The sequence below is a fragment of the Anopheles marshallii genome, chromosome 2 (genome assembly GCF_943734725.1).
Source record: "Anopheles marshallii chromosome 2, idAnoMarsDA_429_01, whole genome shotgun sequence".
Lineage (NCBI taxonomy): Eukaryota > Metazoa > Arthropoda > Insecta > Diptera > Culicidae > Anopheles > Anopheles marshallii.
Genome location: NC_071326.1, coordinates 78,117,023 through 78,141,826, shown reverse-complemented (window position 1 = coordinate 78,141,826; position 24,804 = coordinate 78,117,023). Strand labels below are relative to the sequence as shown.

Here is a 24,804-nt window from a genome sequence, read left to right as displayed (position 1 = left end):
TATTGTCGGATCCGAAGCCATAATTCAGCCCCATTAACGTGTGACAAACTAGAGATGCGATATTAAATCAAATGCCTACCATTGATCGGATGAGTGTAAAAAGTGGATGTCGAAGCAAATAAAGCCAAGACGGAACGGAAGAGAAAGAACGCACAAAAACAATTACAGAAAAATCAAATCAAATTAACTAATAAACCGGTATACTTACTTCATATAGTGCCGAAAAATTTGTTCTCCAATTAGCGTGATTTTTGTTTGCGTCGTTCTTTGAATGAATGATGTACTGTAAGAGATGTTTTGCGTCGATATTCCGAATTCAGTCGTGTTTTTCGGTGGTGGTGATAGTGATGCAGTAAGTAGTAGCTGCTGTGGTTGTTAGTATTATCGGTGATTGGTAGTGGTGGTGGAATGGTGACGTTCGATTATTGCACTCCATTCTGTCCAAATGGATTAATGTTTCGTTTTGCATTGCGAAGGAATGGTCAGTGGGACATGGCTGCAGTACTAACTTGGCTTGATTTGCTTTATTTCGTTTGGTTGTGGTATAGCGGTGTGTAGTCCGTTCTGTGTTATGTAGCCGAGCAGACAGTATGCAACAGGACCGGAGAAATCCATCGAACAAATTCATTGCTAATCCTAAGTGATCTTTGCTGGAGAGTAGTATTCGTGCCTAGCAACCAGCAGATCAGTTTCAAGATGGCGGATAGCTTGTTCAGCGCGATGTTGACAATGCGTATTAGCTTCTCATGTAACAAATTGTCACTCGATTGATGATCGCCACCCTCTTCCGTTCTAGTGTCGCTCGGTTGTGTTGCATACTGTTACTTCCGATACAACTTCTCTTCATCATTATCCTCATGTGTATGTCACGCTGTCTTGTTTTTTGTTTGCTACTAGCCGATATCGATCTCTGCTGTGAGGATGATCTTCCTGGTGGTTTTGTGCCCCACACACTCAAACGTGCTCTGCACATCTGTGCGTCGTGATGTTGTTTGGACGTTGGACGACCCAACAAGCCGTTGGGTGTACTAATCACAGCACTAGTATCGGAACCGGTTTTGTAACAGATTTGTTGTTTTTAATCTCTTGTCTCCTTTCGTTCGCTTGTTCCATACGCATTCATTCGCTCTCTGTCGCTCTCTCGCTGTCTCCGTCACATTCGAACTCGCTCGTACGTTCGCACTGTTTTCGCTTGCTAGTATCATTCATTCGCTGTCATGCTGTCTGTCGTACGCTCATCAGACAAACCACTCGTCTTTCTGTGAGGTTTGTTGCGATAAATCCGGACCTAATTGTCTTAATTTGCCAGGCACCAAATGGGACGGACTTTGGCCATCAATTTGTGTGGAATGCGGAGGTACCCTGCAATAAGACACGCACATCCCCGCGCCGGAGGATTGCGTTTTGTAGTTAATCGGGGGAGTAAAAAGAGGAAACAGGGAGGCCACATTCAACAGGATTTCGGTGATCGCACCAAGATCGACCTGCCGGCGTGCAACAGACAGGCAATGTGGGAGGCAAAAGTGGAGCAAAAGTTAATTTACCTAATGGTCCCGCAGGGTGATGCAAGTTTCCCGAAGCAGGTAGTGTTGTTGTTTCCCGCGGCAGAGTTCCTTGTAGATGCTTCGATGAACCGTTCGATTCTATCATCTGGTTCACTGTGTATATATTTTTTTCAATGTGTTTGTAGCACGTTTTGGTGTACCCAGAAATGTGTACCACGACAGTGTACAATTAGCAACGCAATGCATTTTATGTTGCCATCCAGTCCGATATTCCGACATTCAGATTTACGCAGAGCAGGTCAGCAGATGATTGCGAAGTAGTGTCCCATCATTTGGAGCGTATTGCGCGTTATTTGAGGTTACCATAAGGAAACAAAATGGATGACGAAAATGAAGCACATGAGCCGTATGAAAGAAAGAAGAAAAGAAACAAATAGAAACAGTATGAGACACAACTTTCATTACATGAGCAGGCGAGTCAACTCAGCATCCTAAATACACAATTCCAGGATAAAGTCAAGCATTAGAAAGGTGGGACAGGGTGGTGGGAAGCGGGGTTGCAATTGGAAGGAATACGTTTACGGACTTCAATACTAGATTTATTCAACTATGAACCATCTAAGAAGCGTCATACTCGAATCGTTAAGCCTACAGAATGAGCTCTACAGGAGAGGCCCTTGAGGATCTCATCTTCAGGGTTCTCGCGGATCGGTATCTAACGCTTGGAACAACAGATAGGCAGATATCTAATTCATAAGACCATAAGAAACATGAACTAAACCGAACCAGACAGAGCATGGAGAGGGCCTTCACAGGTAGTAAAGCACAGTCACAAGAAAGAAATAGCTCCAAGATATACACTTACACTGTATCGAAGAGTTTAGTTGGTTGGGTGTGTTGCGTGCGTTGCGCACGTACACGCAGATCGTGATGCCGACGATGCAGCCGCAGACGATCAGGCTGCACACGCCTATCAGTATGACCCATGTCAGCTCGATGCCGAAGATCGTGTTGATGTACCGATCCGGGCCGGGGCAGTTCGCCTCGACGGTTTCATCAGACCCGTCCGCACAGTGGTTAATGCCGTCGCACCGCAGATCCTGATGTATGCAGAAGTCGGGCAATCTACACCGGAAGTCTGCGCAGTTAAGCTCTGCCAGGTGCGTGCGTGTGTGTGTGTGGAGAAGAAAACAAAACGAAACAGATGTTAAGATGCCGTGCTAGCCGGTTTAAACGTATCCGCTCGGTACCCACTTGAATCTTTCACGGATGTTATGACCATCTTGAAACCGTTTGTCTCCGTGCCCCAGTTGTCGGTCACGTACTTGAAGGTGAGAAAGTTCGTCTTCGTCAACAACGCTCCCACTGATTGTTTTGTGTCCTTACAGGTCAGGTCCGCCTGTGGGTGTGAAAGAGAGAAAACCGAGTGTGAAGTGGAAAACTTTAAACACTTTTACTCCCCGCTACCATACTCGTTAATCGTTCCGGGGGGAGTGGGAAGTCAGATGGGGAGTGGCCCCGGGAGATAATAAATGAGATAAGTTAGGGTAAAGAGCAAGATCCGGGTCGCTTTCCCCCGCAGGAGACGCCCGGTGGTACGGTGGATGATAAACGGAGTCCATAATTTGTCGAATGGATTCCTCGCTGGTCCCGCAAACTATTCACATTCTTTGGACAAATCTTTTGCTGCCATCTACCGGAAACCCCAGGAACCGGGGGCAGTGCTCGGGAAGCGATGGTGCGCTGCTGATTGGCGTAATATTTAAACTCTTCCGTGTCGTGCTTGTGTTGTCCCACCGCCAGTAGTGACAGTTTGCTGTCCACCAGACAGTGGGGATGTGGCACATCACTCCACCGGCTACGAACGTTAATGGCGATAAGCTTTTATAATTGTTTTTTAAACTACTTGTAAGTGCAACAGCGCGGGAAGGAAAAGTTTCGTGAAATCGGACGTCCCCTTTTTGTCAAGGCGTGCAAAGTTATGGTTTTTAATTTTGCCCCGATGTTTGGATATTAAATATCACTTTGAATATTACTTTTCGTCGAACCTTCCGGGGGCACTTTGCAACTGGATCATGCAACTGCGTTGTGCTCTATATATTGCTGACTTTTAGGTTTATACGGGTTAGGGGGGGGGATTGCGATTGGTACTCACCTTATGCGTACCGACAGCGTGTGCACCGTCATATACATACAAATGATCATTACAGTCTAGTTGTAGCATATCGAAACGTAACATAAATCTCTGCAGTATGGAGTGCGTTTGAAACGTGACCACACAGTTTAGGTTCCTTTCGTTCCTCGACAGAAGGGTAGCACCATCTATTTTTCTATAAAGTAACTGTAGAAAATGATTTTTACAGATCGATTCCATGTAATCTGAAATGGAGTGAGAGAGAGAAAAATGGAGACCGAAAGAATGGTTTAGTGGTTAGTGCTGCGGTTTGCCCATTGTGTACACGTTGATTGATATAATACTATATACATATGTGTGTGCCTTGGGAGGGGAGAAAACAGATTGATTGGAAAGATTGGCGGCGGAAGTTTGGGTTTGGTGGTTAAACTTTATTTTCCAAAACGTGCCACGTTGACACACAGTTGCCTCACAGAGATAGAAAAGCGGAAAGTTTAATTAACCTGCAATATGTGTCCAGCCTATCTGGTGAGGTATGTCTAAGCTGTGACAGTGAATGTTGCGTTATAAAAACAAAACGGCAGAGACTTTACAAAAAAAAAACTTGTCCAACTTGGACCAACAGACATTGTTTCCCCACTGGAAGGAGAAAGCAGGTAGAGTCATCAACAAACCACAAGGAGTAACTTTCATTTGTGGCTAAGTGTAACAACTAAATCTCTTCCCTTTTGGTTCGAACCGTTCGTACCGCTTTCAGCCATACCGTGTGGGCCTACTGGGCAGGATGTGGTTTCATTTTTCATTTCGTATCGCGCTCGCACCGTTTGCCGCTAGCTGTTCTGTCAAATCGGCAAATCGACACAACACACTTCCCTAAAAGTCGCTCGTTTGTCAATCGAATAGTGTGCTCTGCTAGTGGAGTGACTTGCTTTCTATCTCTCTCTTTCTTTGTGCTGGGTAGATTAGGATCTGTGTGCGGGGATGACTGTCACCAGGAGTGGGATGAAGTGTACCGATCGCCATTTCCAGTTTGGCGAGTAGCGAGTTAATAAAAGTTTACAGTCACCGAACATAGTGTGTGTGTGTGAGAGAGAGAGAGAGAAAGTGTGAGCAGACAGCAGTGGAAACAATGACAAAAGCCCCAGCAGTTCTTCCAGTCGATCTATCACTGTACCGATAGCCCTCCGGGCGGTTGACGATGTGACTGCCAGTTGACGTGTATGAGAGTTAGTATACAGGGTGTTCGATAAGTTTGAATACACATTTTTCGATAATGTTTTGCCCCATTTTCATAGCCTGTTCTGATGTTGTTGTCAGGTTTAACTACACATATTCGCTTTCAAATATTGCACGATGTCGACTCTCTCCGTTGTTGTTCTCTCGGAAGGTTCAACGCAAGGACGTTGAGTCGAGCATTGATTTTTCTCGTTAGGCCAAGAGGGACAAGAATTAATTTTGACGCAGATACAAGAGGTGCAACATGACCAGGGTTGGACTCCAAAATCGAATATCATTCCTGAATCCACATAGTGATACTACTTTCATACTTTAACACTCAGTTTTTGGTGTTGGTTGGCAACAACCTGCCTCGAGTCTTCGAAACTTCTAAGGAGCTGAGATTTTGGTCCAAACTTGGTTTCTTAATGATTTAACCGACTTTTTGGACACAGCATTGTGTACTTTCAGGGCCAAGGGTTTTTATTCTATCGACTTTTTGCTTGGTTCGGTATGATGTCGATTCTCAACGATTCTCAACGTTCAGGAAGGTAATTTTCAAATTTCGCATGAAATTCCAATGCAAGTTATCTATTTGTAATCGTATGAAAGTGTATTCGATTTTTAATGAACACCCTGTACAGTTTGTTTTATAAGCGGGGCCTGTATGCCGGTATCGAGAAGCTAGAACTTTATCGTACAAAAGAGATGAACGGTGCAGTGTGTCGCAAACATTGCGCTTATAACTTTTAGCAGGGGTGACAATTTATCAAGCAAGTTGACGGGTATGCATCGATTGTTTGGAAGTTTCCAATTTTCGAAATAGATGTACCAGAACGGGCAAATTCATGTAGCTTTGAGTGTTCTTACTCGAACATTGTTGAATATTATTCAACGGTCGGTTCGAATGCGCTAGCACGCTTCGGCCGTTTGCCGATAGAGGGCGCTACAGCATGCGGCGAATCCGATCGAGTCACGAGCTAAGAGGATCAACGAGCGGAAAACATTGAACACAATCAAGCTAATCCAGCTAAATCACGTGGACGTAATGTTTTAGCACCTCTAAATAGTCAACTCTGAGGCAATCGATGTTGGTGAATCAAGATTGCTAAAATAAGTCCTTTGTGTGATTTATGATGCTAGTGTAGTTAGCGTAGTGCAGACAGCTTTACGGAGGTAATGAAATATTACTATGTCGACATGTCGACAGATCGGAGGTGTTCGGGTGAGTTGAGGGATTGAAATGCCTCAGCATGTCGGTGTAGGACATTTTAAAAGGATTGACACACGGATTGAATCCGTTTTTGCACTTAAGCCTCCATTAAGTCCACAACTCGTCTAAGTCTCTTCACCCTCAGAATGAAGGCAAGCAACCCCAACGCACCAACGAACGACAAGCGCTCCAAATGGCCAATGTCACCAAACTGCCGACTTACTCCCGGAGTGGTAATTGGCCGTTGATTACGGCTCGTAAATAATACAAAAACTTCCGCACCCGCGCTCAATTATGCTCAATTAAAAAGTAATTACTGTCCAACTGTCCAACTGGGGTCGGCCAGGGTTTCGGGTCGGTCCGATGCACGTAGCGCGTCTACTAAGCGTTCGGTCCTCAGGTGATGGCGGTGACATTAGCGCAGAAACACCTATCATCAACCATGTGCCCCGCCATGGTGCGTACAAACGTGTTTGCGTGTCCGATGATGGGAGTTTGGTCTCCGGTTTTTGTGGCGATCCCCGTGATGCCGCAACGCCGCAATTGCAAATCACGTTTTCGGTCGCAGTAAAAACGGCATTATCGAAGATTTTATCGATTACATCGCATTAGTTGGCCACAACAACACCGACAGTCAGGGACTTTGCACTTAAATGTAAACAACGTTGGAGAATTCGAGTGGCCATAGGGTTTGCTTTCTCACACGTATACGGATACGCAGCGGCCGGTTGCCATGTGTTGCAATGTATCGTGCAACGCCATCCTCAAACCCTTGATAAGCTGCTGTTGACACTTCAGGGACACGGCGTCGGTTTGCGAAGAAGGCCCGGGGGTGTCATGAAGGACACTCCTGACACACTTGACACGCCAGACTTTCTTATGTGTGTGATACGTTCCAGTTTTCTTTCCAGCGCGCCGTGCCATAGCGCTGACACTCCGAAAATGTCGCTTCGGCCAGCGGCAAACGATTTCCTGACGCTCGCAGGGAAAGGACAACGGTGTGCGTGCCTGAGCTCGGATTCTTCGCACCGTGAACGTCACTCAGCAGGAGAGCTTGTCGGAGGGCTTGTTATGATGCGAATTAGTAGCAGCAGCACCGTGCACACACGTCACCAATGGCGGGCATACCAGGCAGAGATTATTGAGACTCATGTAAAACGTTTATGGCGTTCGACGCACGGAATGGTCCCGCGTGCGGTGTGCAGGGATGCGGTCCTTTTCAAGCAACCCAGGGGAAAGTTTAAACCCTGGCAGTGGTACGCCAGCACAAAACGCCAAGAAATATGGCCATTCAGCCGATTGCCAAGCGAGCGATATTGAGGGGACGTGTGCCCTCTAGTGATGGCGCACAGCAAAAAGTAACACCATCCTTTTTTCCCAGCCATGGCTTCCTTTTCATTCACCCGCAGAACGACCACTCGGCATCTTTCTCTCGCGTCAAAAAATGGGTAGATGTGGTTTTTTTTTTCGTTATTGTCAGAGTTTAAGTAGATACTTGGTCGGTATGAAGTTTGTTTTTGTGTGGTGGCTATTGTTGTAAAGTTTACACGCCATTGTCACCATCCGGAGTTGCCCGGGCCGATCCACTTAATCTGTTACATACTTTGCGCTTCAAGTTGCACTTGGTGCCACGGTCGGAGAAGGAAACAGATACGCAATTAGCGAACCACTACAAACCATGCCCTCCAGCAACTGTGCTTGTTCAGTCGTTGTGTAAAACGTTTTAAAATTTGCTTGCGGCGTGTGGTTGTGTTGGCCGTTGCGCCCGTCCGTGGTTGAAATATTTCAGTGAAATTTTTCAACTTAGTAGAAGTAAACGAAACTTCAGTTTAATGAAGAATGTTTACCTAAACAAAGGCAAATTACTCTAGCAGGAAAAGCAATGTTCTTGAGTAGTGTTGGGTGAGTCTCATTCTGATTCGTGAATGTTTATGAATCGTTTTACTGAATGAATTGAATTTGAATCTAATTTGAATGTGATTTAACTCCTTCAAGATTCATTACTCCTCAAAGATGAATGACTCATCAGAGGTTAATGATTCTTCTAAGATTCATGATTCATCCAAGAGTTATGACCTCAATTCATGAATTTATTAATCTTTAAAGATTAATTACTTCTTAAAGATTTATGACTCGTTAAAGATTCGTGAATCATCCAAAATTGATGAACTCCAAGGAGTTTGTTCTTAAGGCCATAAACGGCTTGATCGTCCAGCATTCTGAGCATTCATTAATCTTTTCGGAGTCGATTTCTGATTTGAATGATTGTTCACTTTCAACTTTCAAATAAATTGGTATTCTCAAAAGTTTCATTAAGCACAACAGTATTCTAGAGTATTAGTGCCTTATTGAGAACAGCTAACCAAGGGCTAGGCTTATTTTGATTATATTCTTCTTTCGGCAATTTTTCTCTCCCAGGTTATTTCACTACAAAAACGCAATTATTTCCTTGATAAGTAAAACTAAATATTTCTTTCACTATTTTCCTGCCCGCAAATTATGTCTTCATTTTATAACGTGCAGCCCGAACCACACGCTCCACGAATCGTCCATCTGGTGAGATTAGCCACCCGGGTGTGTATCGTGGCATATGCAGGAAAAAAAAAAACATCCGTCCTCACCTGAGCCGAACCGAAGAAAGCTAACTTTTATCGCCTCGCCCTCCGACAGGTGTGGGATAAAGGCTCCTTCCTTCACAATTTTCCTTTATTTCGGGTTTCATCTTTCTTTTGAGGCAACATTGCTCTTCGGGACGGGGGACACATTCACTCGCGCCCCGAAAAGGTGCGTGGATTGAATAGGCAAAGAATACTATGGTGGACAAACAAACAAAAAAAATACGACAACAAACTAAAAGAAGGACAAAGAAGGTATCTACTGATAAGGTTCTGAATATTCGGTCTCTTTCAACCGCATACCCGTGCAGCGATTCGTTCGGTCGGTCGGTTCGTGCGGTTCCCACTTGAGCTCAGCGTTGCGTGAATTTCATCAGCGGTAATACTTCCATTCCCCTCCCGGCCCCCTGGTCGCCAGCCGCTAGTACGTCTCCCGTCGTGGTGGACCGGAATGATCAAAGGACTAATGTGCCAGTTTCGATTCTCTTCCTACTTTTCCGCATGGCTTACGATTGGAAACATGGCTGCGGATGTTGTCCGCCTGATGCTGGGATTTGCCGTACCGGCTGGTACGGTACAAAAGGCTTCGCCGGCACACATTTTCGGATAGGAGAGAAGAAGTTTAGGCCGCAAACTGTACTGCCACGTCCACGTCATTGAAGTCGTCAACGGGGCACGGGCAAACGTACGAAAGCGCCATTATGACAGTTGCGTATGTTGTTCTACCGTTGCCGTCCCCTTCGGCGCTGGTCCACGAAAAACCGCCCGTACCCGGGTGGCTTTGGTGGTGTATAGTGGTGGTGGTGGTGTGAAAATGTTCGAATCGAATCTGTGGCACACATCTTGGTGGTTGACTCCCCTTTTTGTGGGTTGCACACAGGCTAGTGAAGCACATAGCTTTTATGAGGCAAATCCCTTTAATCATAGCAATTTATAAATTTCTATACCCAAACAAAAACCCGCTAGAGAAGTGAATTCGCATGCGGACTACCGGGTGACCTCTGGGCGTGCGGTTGGAAATTGGGGAATGGAAATGGCTGGTGGTGCCATGGGCTAAAGACATTCGCCGACAGCAAGGGTCGCGATGTCTCGTGAGGAATGTGGAAGATTTGCGGACCGGGTTTTGTTCGATATCAATTGAACCTACACCCGGGGAAATGTAGCTCGTATAGTGGGGGGGTCAATAATCTGCAGGAAATGGCACGACCGAAGAACCTTGCATTCAATTGTACGTGGTATAGCGCCATTTATCTTTCGCGTTTAATAGAAAAGCGACCCGCATGTGTGCTGTAAGCGTCTAGGTCCAATTTCTGGAAGCTTAACTGCAGGCTGAAGAGGATTGGATAGCTTGCGAGTGAAATTTAAATAAGTTTGAAAACAGCTACTAGCCAAATCAAGTAGTCTCCGGGAACTGAGGATTCCTGAGGGGTTCTCGTCTAAGCTCAACTTAAAAGCAGGAACGCACGGATAGACACTAATTCTATGCAAATGTGGTATTCTTTCTTACTTTTAAAGATTTAAGACACGTTTTAAGCTTAATACAACTTCACGAGCTTCATATTAGAAGCGTATGGTGGAAAGATACTGATTAAAATACCCGTTGGGCACAATCTGGGCCCGATCAGTTAGCCTTTTTACGAGTGCCTTAGGATGGATAGCCGAGCAACGACCGACAAATGTATAAATATATATATATATGCACGTCGAGCCCCGGTAATGAGCTTAAATTAGAACGAATAATCCACTCTCATTTCGCCTTCCATTAGTGGTTCGGATCACGGACACGAGCCTGGGGGTGGGTGTACTTTTTCTGCCTCTATCGAACATTATCGTTCGCACATTTACATCCATCCCTTTCGGGAGGGTTCTTACCCAACCTCAGGCGAAGACATTATAGATCCCAAAACCAGCAGTGAGGTAGCTCACCTTATTCAGTGCGGGGTGGCGAAGGAATCCTTTCGAACTTTAAGCGGGAAACTTTGCGAGGTCGGATTTTTAGCACGCAAATTCCCAAGCCCCCCCCAAGAAAAAGGAAGATGCGCAGTGAGTGTGTGTGGAGCCAATCAAATTACCACACAACGTTGGCAAGCGTTAATGGAAATCTGGGCACATTTGCTGGAGGAAAGTAGCGCACAGAAGGAAAAAAAAAATCGATCGAACATCGAAGATATTTCTCCATAAAATTCTTCTGCCCTGCTGCCCAGACAGCGCGAAAATCTGTGCCGGTGTTACGGTGTGCGCGCCGTCAGCGAGCCGTCGTTATCCGTGCGCAATGTTACGATGATGAAATTAATAACCTTTCTTATCGGTGAAACATTAGGCCCGTGATATGCCGGATAGGAGATAATGTGTGCGGCGTAAAATACAGCCTTGCTTTCCCCGTTCCAACCTGTAAGCGAAATGGTTGCGATAGAAACGTCTGCCTGAGGGTTGCAGTAAAAGTGAGCGGAACCCTACAACAGTGGCGTTGGAGGAACGCTAGAACATTACAACCAGGACCAGTAGGCTTAGATTGTAAGGCAGGTTGGTTGGTATTGTTAGCGGCGATAAGCAGATGCTGCTTAGATTAGCTTTAGCACGGTAGCTTTATGTCTTTTTACAACGATTTCCAATCATTTGAAATGGAAAATATTTTCCAGTTCCGAGTACCGTTCTAAGTCTGTTGTTTCTTTACAGGCTTCGTGCTGTGATACCGGGTTGCCCATAACACGAGCAGAACAAGAGAAAAATACTGTACGTTTGCTCCAATCATGCCAACGCGATCGTTTACTTAAACCGGCACACGGGAACAACATTCTCCGGCAGACGAAGCACCAGATATCTGTGGCATGCACGGGTATGGGTGGGGCTGGTTGTCAGAACAACTTCGTTACCGGAGCAGAGTATGTACGAATGTGAGGGATTTGAGCTTTTCATTCCTTTGACCCCCCCGTCCATTACCTCGTAATCCCGCCTTAACCTAACTTAAGCTCATACATGTTCGGGTTCTGTTTCTAGTCGGGGCCCGGGCGGCCTAGCAAAACATGGGAACCGACCGAGATGTACGTGTGCTTTTGCGGTTAGACAACATGGGGAATGGAAATGTGTTGCCGAGAAACTTTCCGAAACAGTTGTGTGCAGAAATTTACCGTGCCATGTAGCGGAATGTGTGGAAGCCTTAAGTAAGGTTAAAAGCATTCGGATGACTTATAAAACGTTACAGAAATGCTCAAAACATTATCGTTTTTGGCAACAACAAAAAAAAAAAACCATTGTGCAGCATGAAGAAAGTGGATGCTACCATTTTTTGGACCGTAACTGTTCACGCTGAAGCACTATCAGCTGCGCGGTCCATATTCGACTAGTGTGAGACAGTTGGGAAGCCTTTTTGCTCCCGCACCGTAAAACCGGATGCTCATTCCGATGGTTTTGATCTTCAACGCGCAACCGGTCGCGGAAAAGTGGTTACCATTTGCTCGACATCGGGTTTTGCGTGCTGGGCCTCTTCCATCCGGTCTGTCTTGGGAAATTCCACCCCCGACCGGGTTCGTCCAAAAACTTTGCCTACCGTGCACAGGGCGCGAACAAGGCGGCCGGCTGTGCGTGACGTCCTTTTTATGTGCTTCCATTATAAATATCGTCATAAATAATACATACAATCATATTCAATTTCCATTTCCCTGACTTCTTCCGGTGTGCGGATGTGCGGCAAAAGAGTTTCCTCGGCGCATACGTTTCGTCCGCCCCGAACAGAGTGCTGTCAGAGACTTGTAGTAGTTAAGGTGTTTCGGAATTTGTACTACATCTATGGAGCGTACCGTGTCGCTGTGGCTTGAGACGTTGCATATATTCGCAACAGCAACAGAAAAAAGGGAACCTTCGTGGGGGGCGTCCTGCCTATAGGGAGACTTTTGCCGGGAGCATTTCCTCAGGAATTCCGGAAGACTCTTTCCACGGCATAACCGCACAGATCGTACCGATGTCATAAATTATTCGTACTCTAATTTAGCTTCAACTTTGGCCGTGTGTGTACGAGTACGGCGGGGAAATCATTGAATGAAGTGGACGGCTCACGGCCCAACAAAAAAAGTACAATTGATATCCATCCATTTGATCGTTTCAATTGCACCGGAACAGAAGTTTTGGTAGTACCCATTTAGTCTTTCGTAACAATTTGGACAGTAATTTTAGGCAGAGAGCATACAGCAGAGGGGAGCTCGTGCTTTATTTTTCGCTGCCATCCACTGGCTGACGATAGCCACCATATGTCCTTTGCGGAAAGCAACAACGGCAAAAGCAGACTAAACGGCTGCAGCGCCTGACCTAGATCACTATTTTTAGATTAAGCAATAGAAGTCTGGCGTCGATGTGAGGCCATGGTTTGGCTTCGTGGAAATGATACATTGGAGAGAAAGAGAGCGAGTTGTTCAGCAGGACGTGCAACCAAAAAAAAGTCTGCTTCTTGCTGGCTTCTTCCTCACTTTTCCCACTCTTCATCTCTCTCCTACATTTCCTTTCTTTTGGCTGTGGGGAAAAACTTTTCCAGTTGAAAACAAGAGCAAGAAAGGAAAGGACGTGGTCGTGTGGTCTAATATTAGACGCGCAGTAGCTTTCATTTCGAATTCGTTTCGCGAACACCCCGTGTGCCGCCAGCCAGTGTAGCAGGGGGCGAAAGAACTGTGGGGTGGGGGCATTATTGTTTGTGAAACCGATCACGTACCTTGCATTTGTTCGTTCCCCGGCTAAAGGGGGAACGTCGCGGTTCGCACATGATGAAACTTTGTGCTTTGTGCGAGTATCCGCTAGAGGGCGCTCTCCCCCACCGTGCATCGAGTGGCGTTGCATGCTGGTGAGGGTGTGCCGCATTTATTAGCACTGGAATGGGGTTGTATCGTCGCAGGTGTATGTTTTCTATGCACTCCCTGCGATGCGCTATACACCCCGTCGGGCGTTAGCTCCATAAACATTGGCCTGAATGGTGGTGGTATGGTCGGTATAGTATGCTAATGGACACCGAAAACCTGGAGCCGTGCATCCATCCGTCCCGGGTTTTTGGGCTAATGTATGCAATCGATGCACCGCTCACGTACTGACATTACGGTGACACTGTCTTCCATTAGGACGCTCCTAATAGGCGTTAGGTAGCGTCGTTAAGATGCCCGCGTGTCGTCTTCCAGTGCCGTGAGCTCGGTCATGATATCCCACCCGATCAGTACCGGGCGAAACTCTCTCCTGTCACTAGCACACCGAACAAGTAATTATTACTGGCGGCGGAGGTTTGGGAAAGGAAAACTTTTCGACACTACGACTACGACACTACCAAGTGGTCACGCTCGGGTGCTGAAAGATACGCAATTAATAATGACACCTCAAGCACATTGTGTGAACTGCCGCGGTCCGTACCGGGACCGTTTACGTTCTTCCGTTTTTAAATGCCAAACGGAAGCAACACAAGTTTCGGCAAAGTTTTTCCGCACGGTATATGGATAGGAAATTAACTCTAGCAGAGCATTTTCCGAATCAGTCTCAGACGAGACGAGCCCGGGGTCCATCTTTACCGGTACCGTAAGTGAACTTTCGGTGAATGTGCGCTAGTATTACCATTAACTCACTGCGAACCCAAGGAGGGGGTCAAGAGCTTTCAGCTAGTTGGACCGGGCAGGTTCGGCAGCGGACGTGAAAAGTTTTCGCGAAGTAATTAATGATGCTTCGAGTGAAGATTCGAGCGCGCTAAACAGTGGCGCACAAGTGCTTTTGCGTGTGCGATAGGGAAAAGACGAGCGTTCCCATCGCATTAGCAGTAGCTTTGACGTTATTGACAGTTATTAATTGTCATCGGTGGATTGCTTAGGTTGCTTTGGACAAGAGAGAGATAGAGAAGCAGTGAGAGAGAGAGAGAGAGAGCGAAAAAAGAAGGAATGAAAGAAAGGAAGGAATTGCAGCGGCCAAAGAGTGTAGAGTCCGTTGTCTTTTAGCGTTGGCAACACAACAAAAGGAATTAAAAACGTTGGGTACCGTGAATTACAACGCAACGAACAAAAGTACTAAAGCTTGGGCTACTTGAACACCTTCCCCGCAAACGTTTCTCCGCCGTTCCATCACGGGCGGGCAGTACACTTTGGGTTACGAGTTGGACCTGACACGTCTGCCCGTTGCGCTGTCAATTACGGTTGCACATAGTTTTGACAACTGTGTACCGTGCACCAGTAATGTGTTGGTTTGTTTTGTTGGTTGGGCTTTTAGAACGATTACTGTACCTGCGTTACGGAGCGGAGGAGGACATTATATATTTATAGACGAATCAAGAACATGATGTTTGTCTTAACGAACCATTTTGTGCCGTGTAATTTGTGGAATGGAAAGGCTCCAACTACTCGGAAGGTGTAGCCCCTACAAGGTTCTTCCTGTTTTTCCCATTCCTAGTAGACGTTCACATTCCCATCCGCTTTAGAACTTTACCAAATGAGTTCGCTGCCTGTTTGGAATTTTTCTTCGGCAACTTAACCTCCTCGTTAGTGAGCAATGAGGGTGGAATAAATCAACCGCAAGGATTTCTCCAGAAGCATTATTCCCTTTGAAAAGCCATTTTTCATCAAAGGTATTTTGCGAAGATAATTCTCTGCTCCACTTTAAACCCACAGCTTATCGGTCCCCCATGTCTGCCATCATCATCGAAATCGATGAAATTTTACCCCCCCCCCCCCAAAAAAAAAGGGACTGCCGGGAAAAAATCCGAATCGATCGACTACAAATGTGAAAGACGGGAATATTGAAACCACCAACCATCAAGCCCGCTTTATGCATTGCGAATTATCTTTCGCCGCCTGGATATGGTTGGGCAACCCGTCGTGCCTGATCAAAGTTGAATCTTTGCCGCTAACGACTACCGTGGGCCGGGGACATAGAAGGTTCCACATTCTACCCTCCGATTATTGGTCGAAGGTGAGCGGTAAAATCAATTCTGTTGGATGTTTAAAAAAAACAGTAGCATAAGAAAGTAGCACCGTCTTAAACTGCTGCCCTTACAGAAGTGGGGAGATTTTTGCAAGGTTTATCATGTTACCAGGTACAGCATTCATCAAGGTTCCTGTTGATAAAGCTATTACCATACTAACGCAGACGGAATATGGAAAGCTTAGCATAATTTGCAATGGTTGTTGGTTGTTGCGCTCGGCATAAAGTGTTTGCTTCTTCGAATCACGATTGAAGTGAAAGTAAAATCCCATCCATACGAGTTCTGTTTAATCCCAAGACGCTGATGTTTCGGCATCGTGTTACCAGCAGTGGGAAGAAAACCTCAGCGAATCAACTTTCCCCAAACCCGTGTGGGTAGCTGTAAACTCGTTAAACTTGATGAAAGCTCAATAAAGTGTGGGCGATTAGATCTGCTACCATACATGGAAACGCGGCGATCACAGCGATGGCTACCGACCAGCAGCACGTGTACGCCTGGCTAACAATTTTGATGGAAACGTATAGTTGACATTTAAACTTCGCACAAGAATTCCCGAGCGTGGGCAGCCCGCCCGCCGGAAAGTTTACCCGCCAACACCGAACGAGACTGCCGAAATATCAACAAAAGTATCACCAGAAGGGAATATAATGGCATAGTTTCTGGTGAACGGTTTCTCAGGAGCTCAGGAGGTTTAAAAATGAATGGGTTTTTGTTGTTGCATTTTTACACATTTGTCTGCTTCAGTGGTCTTGGCCTGCTGCAGTAGTACTTTAAGCTGTATACGGTCGAGCTGCATCGTCATCCAATCCATAATCCAGACCTTTCTGGGAGACGCACGCCAACGCCATCACTCCATCTCAATTTGGGCCTAGTACGCCTCTGTCCATGTGGACGACCTACAAAGACTTTACGAACTGGGTCGTCCGGTGTCATTCTAATGACGTGACCAGCCTACCGGAGTCAGGCGAGTCTGATCCGCTGTAAGATAGCGAATTCGTCGTACAGCTCATATAGCTCGTCACTGTAGCGGCTCCTCCATTGTCCTTCCACACAAACGGGGCCAAAAATCCTTCTGAGCATCTTCCTCTCGAAAGTGGTTAAAAGAGTTTCGTCAGTTTTGGACAAAGTCCAAATCTCAGAGGTGTATGTGAGTACTTGAACTATATAGGTTCTGTAGAGTAGAGAAGTTTCCGTAGGCTATGGAAAGACCAGTTGGCTGCCGCAACCTTAGCGTGTATCTCATAAGTGAAATTATTCAAGACTTCGTCGAAAATTAAGAATAATTTTACAAGCTTTTAAAAGCGATGTAGTATTTTTGTCTGTTACAACTAATCATTTTACAAGTTCCACTCTTACCTGTCACGTTGAAGCTACTTTCAAATTGTGGTATACAAACATTGGAAGGCCATAGGAGAAAGTATGCCAATAATAAAACTTTGAGTGGGGAATTCTCTTTTTTCTCGGTAGTTTCGCTCCACCAGATGGTCCACCTGGTGGTGCCGAGGGACGGAATGACCTTTTTTTTCTGTTGCAAAAGCACCCATGGCAACAAGTTTGCCTGTCAACTCAGTTTTCCCTGTAAGACCCCGAAGGCGATTTCTTTTTCCGTCTTTCGCTGAACCAAAAAAGGTGCGCCAAAACGTTAGAGCACGGTAGGTTTTTTTGGGTTGTTGATGCTATGTTGCTGTGGCTCGTAGGCAGACTGTGATTGGGCGAGACGTTATTTAAAAAAAAAAACAGCTTCCTTAAATAATCAACCGTATGGCTAAACATTGCAGATTTATGTATTCTGTTCTTTTCCCCCGTACTTGTCTTACACGGCGCGGAACCCACGACAATTGCTAACCCAATAACAACCTTCTTGGAAGTCCAGTCCACAGCCGTCCAGTTGATTACCAGCAGCCAGTATCAGGAAGCAACTATGGGCAAAAGCATTATCATTTCGTTCGCAGCATGAATCTTTAATCGACTGTGAAGAAATAACTAGCTCGAACATTAACATTAACACCTGCAGGTTTGGGGACCAGCAGGTTAGACACGTACCGATACCGGGACGTGAAGCATTATGATTCTCCAGCGCTCTCCGTTACAACAAGGAGCGGCCAGGCAGCACACCGCCAGACACAGACGCGTTTCCGTTTTGCCGAATGGAATAAATTGGTACAGTCGGATGGACAGCATCTTGGACTGTCGGTTGGGAATGGGCTACCTTACTCTACCGGATCTACGTACTGCCGCTCGTAAACAGCATAACTAACGCCAGTGGCAGTTAACAGGTTCTCGCACTCGGTGTTATAACGCATCGTTTCTTTGGGACGTTTCGGAAAACCTCGGTCCAGGTGGTCGTATCCGGGAAAAACGACCACACCATCACCTATCCCATCTCAAGGGAAGATGGGGAAATATGGACGATAGAATGAAATGGGTAAAACTTCAGCTTGTTCCTTATCCACTTCAGTGGCTATATTCTTTTCCAGCATTCTTAGCACTGCGATATCACTGATATCTTCCGTCCGCTTCCTTCTCACCAGCTCGGCTGATTTGGGAATCGAGCACCTTGGTTTGCACTTGACGTAGAAATGATGGTGGAATAATGGGGGAGGTCGCTCTGTTTGATGTTGGAAATGATGCCACAGAAAACGGTACGCGGGGAAGTATATCATGGCCCGGAGTGTCAGGAACAGTTTTAGTGAAGTGCTTTTTTTGTTTCAAGACGTGCATTGTAGTCATTTACCGGGTGTATTACTATTGCAACAATCGTTGTACTCCGTTCAAAGGAAACCCCGGGTGGCGATTCCGTCCTTTGAAAGGATTGGATTTCTGCATCCGTATAACAGTTGGACGGGAACTGTTATACAGAGTAAATTGTTTTCTTTTTCATAATATTTTTTCTGCTAGTAATTTAAGCTTTGCGTATACAGGAGTATAACAGTCAAATAAAACTGTTATACACTATAAAGTATTTTTCCGTCGAGTGCCTTTCTTGCGGGCCATAATACGATACCACTTAAATACCGGAATCGTACAAACGCAAACGTCTCGATGGCTTCCCAGGGAAACAAAACTTGCCTCGTCAGCAAGTCGAAGGCAAGTAAAATGGTTTTCTTTTTCGGGCTGGCAGATTTTACCCGGAAATCGGTACCCCAAAAACCATAAACATGGAATAATTACCATCAACTTTCCACTTCACTCGCACGTGTCGGCGGGCGGTGCGCGCCGGGCGGAATCATACAATTTCGATTTCGGGGGAATTATGGGGCTGGAAATGATAAATTATACCCCCGAATGCCTAATGCTGTACACTCTTTGCCGCGACGCACATGATTGACTCGATGTTCTTCTCCACGTCCACGGTGTGGAAGTAGGCCGTTGTGCGGGTGGATGGACAGGAGTGAGGGGGTTCCGTTTCCGCGTCCGTGTACATTTCCACCGGCTAAGAATCACACATGCGACCCACCGCCATGTGAGGGGGTGAAGTTAGCCAAGAAAAGAAGTCCATCCTAAGCCTGTCTAATGGAAAGGCATTTTGTTCGGCACGGTATCAATCGTTTACCTTCCGTCCTTCCTTTTGTGTTATTATTTGCTCCTCTTCATTCTCGTCGCTTATTGTAGAGGTAATGGGAAGGACATACACGCACTCGCCAGCAAGATAGGAAGTGATACCAAGGAAGCGGCACCATTTGCACCTTCCCGCCTTTCCATCCATCCCTCCCTTCGTCATTCGTGTATGACTCATTTGAAAAGCAATTTCATTTTCCAATAATACCGGATGAAACGTGATATCTTTGCGAGAAAAGCACTCGATTTATGATATTTTGCACCACGCGAAGCGAAAACGCAAACGCAATAACGATGGTTCCGCCGACTGTCGTCACCGCTTGGCGACCACCACCGTTCGGGGCCATGGCTTTTCGTGCGCTGTAGTTCTGTCGATACAGCAATGTTGAAGGCGCGCGTAGTCTCGCATGACAGACGAACTGACAGACGGATGGACAGGAAGAATAGGAGGGCATCGCAGGAGGGGAAAAAAAGAAGCTTGATAGAGTTATTAGACGACGAACCGACACGCTCACACACTATCGACGCGTTTAGTAGTAGCTGGTTGGTCAGTTTGCCGATAGAGGGCGTTGCACACCAACGGTAAGCAACGAATGCCATCGACGGGTAACAAGCTAATGGATCGAAATGGAAATTAAGTACGGTGTTGAAGAAAACTTCGTTTGTTTTCGAGAGTTGTCGCTTCCACACAGGACGGAACCCCATTGTTCGTGCCCGGCGCGCTTCCGTAGCTGAAGATCGCAGCGGAAAGGTTTGTTTTCCTATTAGTGTAACAGGATCCGATCCGGGAAATGGGATCGGAATGGGCCGCGTAATGTAGCGCGTAAATCAGACACGTGCGTTACCCGTGGATGGTAGGTGCCGAAGAAGAATGGACCGAATGGGCAGGTGGCAAGACCTCGTATGACAGGGCCCGGTCTAACATGCAGCCACACACACACACACACACACACACACACACACACACACACACACACACACACACACATATGGTCCAAGAGTTTGGAGAACAGTGGGGACTTTTGCTACGTATGCAAATTGGATCCGATCGAGGCTTTCTGTGTTGACATTGTGAGCGGAATATCATTAGACAGGGATGGTCGTATGCTTCACTTCTGACCTCGATGAGATGTGGCTTCTTGGAACGCTCAGCCATTAGGCCTGGACGTTGGAAATACCAAGCTCCAAGCATACCTCCGAAAAGACAGAGTGTTGTGTTTGTTATCGAACAACAATCACGAAAAAAACACCTTCATTTCAAGATGCTTAATGGCTTCGGCTATGGTTGAGCTGCATTCAGTTTTGGTCAGGCTTTAGTCAGCAATGCCCTGTTCCACTGCGGTGGTTCTTAAACCAATCCTAACCTTTCCCTTTGGCAGCTGCACCATCAACAACCCCCGGGCTAATCCATTTTCATCCAATCCCAAACTGACGAACGGTAAAGCGTACGATGAGTACTAACGAAACGGATTCGTATACTTCAACTAATGAGTCTAAGAGTCCTCAACTTCAGCACCATCACCGTACGATTGGCCCTGAAGATTCTCCCTTGGGGAGGGGGGCGCATGGGGGTCTGCTTTCCCCACTGCCGCTGGATGATCTGATTTAAATGAAGGCTGGCATCGTTCAGCGGCCCACGCGAAGGCCAGCTTGGAATGTGTTTGTTCAGTCGTTTTTTTTTTTTAAAGCAACCTTTCCACAACGCTTTCTTGCTTCATTTTCCGATGCACGCGATGTGGTTAAGCTAATTGTACGTGATGAGTACTAATGGATTTGTAAAACATGAGCTTATGAAGGACAACCAATCGAAAAGAAAACGGAGCAAGCTGATGGCGCAAGGTTGCGATAAGGATCATCGAAAATGAAATCTTCCCTTCTGGAGTTGCTCTTCATTACTAGCGATGATTTTAAGAGATGGAAATTTTATTTTCTACTTTACCAGGAAGGTCGTTTGCAGCATAAATTTAGGAAAAGACGAATGAAGGATAGGATTCTTATATTTGCATTTACTTTGAAGTTTACTGAACATGACAAACACCTCTGCAAATACCAACACGTGACATTAGAAGGACCATTTCCATCGTTATCCTGCTTCGTGGTAGACGTCTCCGGAAAACTCGAAAAAGCTTTTATTGCTCATTAATTACTGTCGTGTGCTATTTTTACTGAAATGCTTAAACGAACGCCACCACCGGGGGTATGGCTTTTAGTGAAGGTGAATATTTCATAACCATTGCCGACTGCTATCGAGCACTTGTCATGGATCTGTGTGTTGAATTTTAAAAATAACTTAGCTGGGTGTGTGCGTATGCATTTTTAAATAATGCTCTCTTTTACGGGCGTACTATTTTTGGGTAAGCGTGAAATATGTCAATCCGCTGCACGATTGTCGTCCTGCAGGCACTTTGATGGTGCGAGGGACAGTACATTGAAACGACAGAGTACGTACGTGCCATACGATGAGTACCCGGTGGAAAATGGTCAAACCAAATGTAAAGATAGCCGTGAGAAAGCAGCTTTGTAATGCGGATTGCATACATCGTGGAGGAACGTTTCAAAGCGCTAGTGAAGCATAAAACGCCTGCTGGTATGCTACGTTGTGCGTCATTTCCCCGACAACTCCGTCACTCGTTTGACAGCTGTAACATTGCAAAATTCTCTGTGTTGCAGAAACTAATGCTGATTTAAAGTGTTTCGCGTGGGATCGGATGTGTGGAAGAAATCATATCTTGTTGGCCTTTGCAAAGAGACACCGGGACACCATGGTCGACATTAGAAATTCCGTCAACATCACTCAATGGGAGGTTCGGTTTTATTGTCATCGCATTGATCCTCCTCTATAATGCGTGCGTATTTTATTTGCTCAGCTTTTTTTGTTGTTGTTGCTCGAACACCACACTCATTGATATGGAAATCCAATTCCATATGCTCCGATGCGCGTTCGTTACGTACGATTCTTTGGGTCTTTTTTTTGTGGACGGAGGCATCACCTTTTTTCCGCATGTTTTCCACTGTACCGTTTCCAACACATAAAAAGGACATGCTCAAAAGCAAATCCTCCAGACACCGGCCAAGACGTCAACATACTGCCGCGGCACTGGTGAACGGTGGTCTTCCATTTATGATATTAAATTTTATTGTAAAGCCCCGACCGACGTTTGGACGTCGTGTTTCGTATGCCGGGTATGCAACACGTGTAGTGTATGGTAGAAAAAAAAATGCCTAACCTAATATCGCTTTGCTGACATTGGTCCAGCAGTTCTGATCCGGCAAAATGTTCATCATTCGAAGTGCAAACTTTGGGAGCATCGTTTAATTATTGTGGCTTCTGGAATAGTGGAATACCTTCTAAATTAAACGAACAAACATCCGACAAAGCACACTTTGCACGGTGCATTATGATCAAAATTATGTGCAACTTGGCCAGTGCACATTGGGCATTTGTTGCGAAAAATAGGTTAAAAATCAACTTTCTATAAATGGCCAACCACACGCACCACGATTTGAAAAGTATAATTTCGTTCATTAAAAACAAACTAAAGAAATCTCTTTAACGGTAGCAAATATATATAATTATTTTGTTAGTTATAAAATCATTACAACAGCGATAAGAGAGAGTATTCTATGAAATTCTCAAGATTTTTTTTAGATTTAGAAGCTTTCTTTGCAATGGATCCTTTAATCAGCCTAATTTTGGTGCTTAAAATGTTAACATATATTGTGCTCCAGTCTGTCCAACTTAAACATACAACTTAACTCGTTTTTTGGCATAAAAATCCGTATTAAATTCCTACCTATTCATGCATTTGAATCAGATTTATCATACAGAAAGCTTGTAGTTTAACGAAATATAAATTTATCCCGACATTACTTTAAAACTACCCGTTGTGCAGTGCCGCAACCGGACCTAAGCCGCACGTTCGCTCATTTGTCCACCTTGCTCGGGGCTGTAAAATGGTCCAATTGCATTTGCGACACGACTCTCCCCCCAAAAAAAACCCCAGAAACTCAACCCCAAACTTCCGTTCTGTATGAAACACGCCTGGATTACTGCACGTTCAGCGTACAGCGAAATTGGAAGGCGAGTGGGGTTGAGCGGAATTTGAGAAATGTCAACAAACAGCACGAGGTCTGATTTTCCTAGTTTAAGAACCACCTTCTGGGAAACGAGGGAAAACGCCCGGAGAAAACGGTCAAGACTGGGTAGGATTTTGTTGTTCAGTTTTTTTTTCTCGCTCTAATTCATTCTTTTCTTATCGTTTTTTTTTCTTAGCTTTCGGTGATATTAGTATTACCAGGTCCTAAAGTAAGGCTGTTGCTAGCGGACACTGAAGGTCCACACCCCGTACAGCGCTAAACCCATCGGATTGGTCATGCATGTGATGTATTTGATAGGTACGTGTGCTGATTTGCTAAAACCTTCTAAAATTCCCAACCCCAGTGGTTGGAATGACCAACAACATCCGATTTCCGGCTCGGCAGGGTAAAGCACCGGCCGGTAGGAAGGAGAGCGGTGGTGGATTTAAGGGTGTTGGGAGAAGAAGGAGGGGGGGGGGGGGGGATGCGAGGATGTGATGACAAACATATTTTCACTTCGTTATTTTCCCTTCGGGGTGGCAGATTTGTTTTACTATTTTATTTTCCCGTGTGAGGTGTGATGTGCTCCAAACTGGTGAGATTCGAGTAAAACGGAACTAAACAGCAACAATCCGGATAGGAAAAAAACAGTAACACACACACAAATGCACATACACCACTTATACGTGAAACCGTTTAACGTCGATGTTGAATGTTTGCCAGCGGGCGTAGGGTTTTGGGGGATGAGAAAAGTGGAAAATGGAAAACTATCTCTCCCAACCCCGTGTACCATCGGCCACAAAATGGTGCGGCTGTGCGGTTGTGTGTGTGTATGTGTGTGAAAATATAAACTGTTTTATTTACCGAAAACATCGCTTTTGGGGTGGAAGCAACACAACAACAACAAACCAAAAAAAAAAAAGAACGGGATAAAGGAACAAACCCAGTAAGGAACGTCCTGACAGTGCACATATTGACTGTGGTTCCATGCCGGTAGAATATCTCCCAATCTTCAATATGTCCAGCGTGTCGGGCTGTAGTTGTGGGGAATTGTGACAGCAAGTTCGATAGTTTTTTTTTCTCTCTCTCTCCATTTGCTTTCTTTTTCGGAAGGTTTTTCTTTTGCTTCCCCCGTACCCCCACTCCACCCCCTGTGCTAACAACTTGTCTTTCGTTTTTTGTTTCGTTCGGGTTATTTGAAAATGGAGATTCTACCACTTGCCTTTTGGGAGTTGGTGCCTCGACAACGTGTAAGCGCCCCCTAGCGGAATGCATATCTCTTGCAGGAAAAGACATCGAAATGATAAACAGACAACAATATTCTGCATATGAATGTGTGCTTTAGCGGGGACTTTGTCTGTGTTATCGGGTTCCGGCAGAGGAATAAAGAAAAAAAGCAACCTTAGACACAAAACATCGCTACTCTAAGCTACTTTCGGAAGTGAACCTTTGCTCGCTGGGCTGAAGTGGCTTTCCTGTGGCAGCCTTGGAATCTTCCACTTCGTTAACTGTAATCCTTTCGCGTGTTCCGCCGGGGGGTTTTATCTGCCGGG

The 24,804-nt window shown here is 45.6% G+C and overlaps 1 protein-coding gene across 1 annotated transcript in view; it reads right to left on the bottom strand.

Annotated features, from left to right (window-relative positions):
* Window positions 1-1,222: 1,222 nt before the first annotated feature.
* The window catches only part of LOC128710091 (uncharacterized), a 43,538-nt gene continuing 19,956 nt past the window's right edge, over window positions 1,223-24,804 (bottom strand). The window contains exons 2-6 of the mRNA XM_053805131.1: window positions 3,661-3,884; window positions 2,760-2,904; window positions 2,371-2,658; window positions 1,545-1,658; window positions 1,223-1,362 (exon numbers count right to left, since the gene is read on the bottom strand). Coding sequence (XP_053661106.1) covers window positions 1,298-1,362; window positions 1,545-1,658; window positions 2,371-2,658; window positions 2,760-2,904; window positions 3,661-3,884 — 836 coding nt within the window. The 3' untranslated portion in view covers window positions 1,223-1,297. The remainder of the gene's footprint in view (window positions 1,363-1,544; window positions 1,659-2,370; window positions 2,659-2,759; window positions 2,905-3,660; window positions 3,885-24,804) is intronic.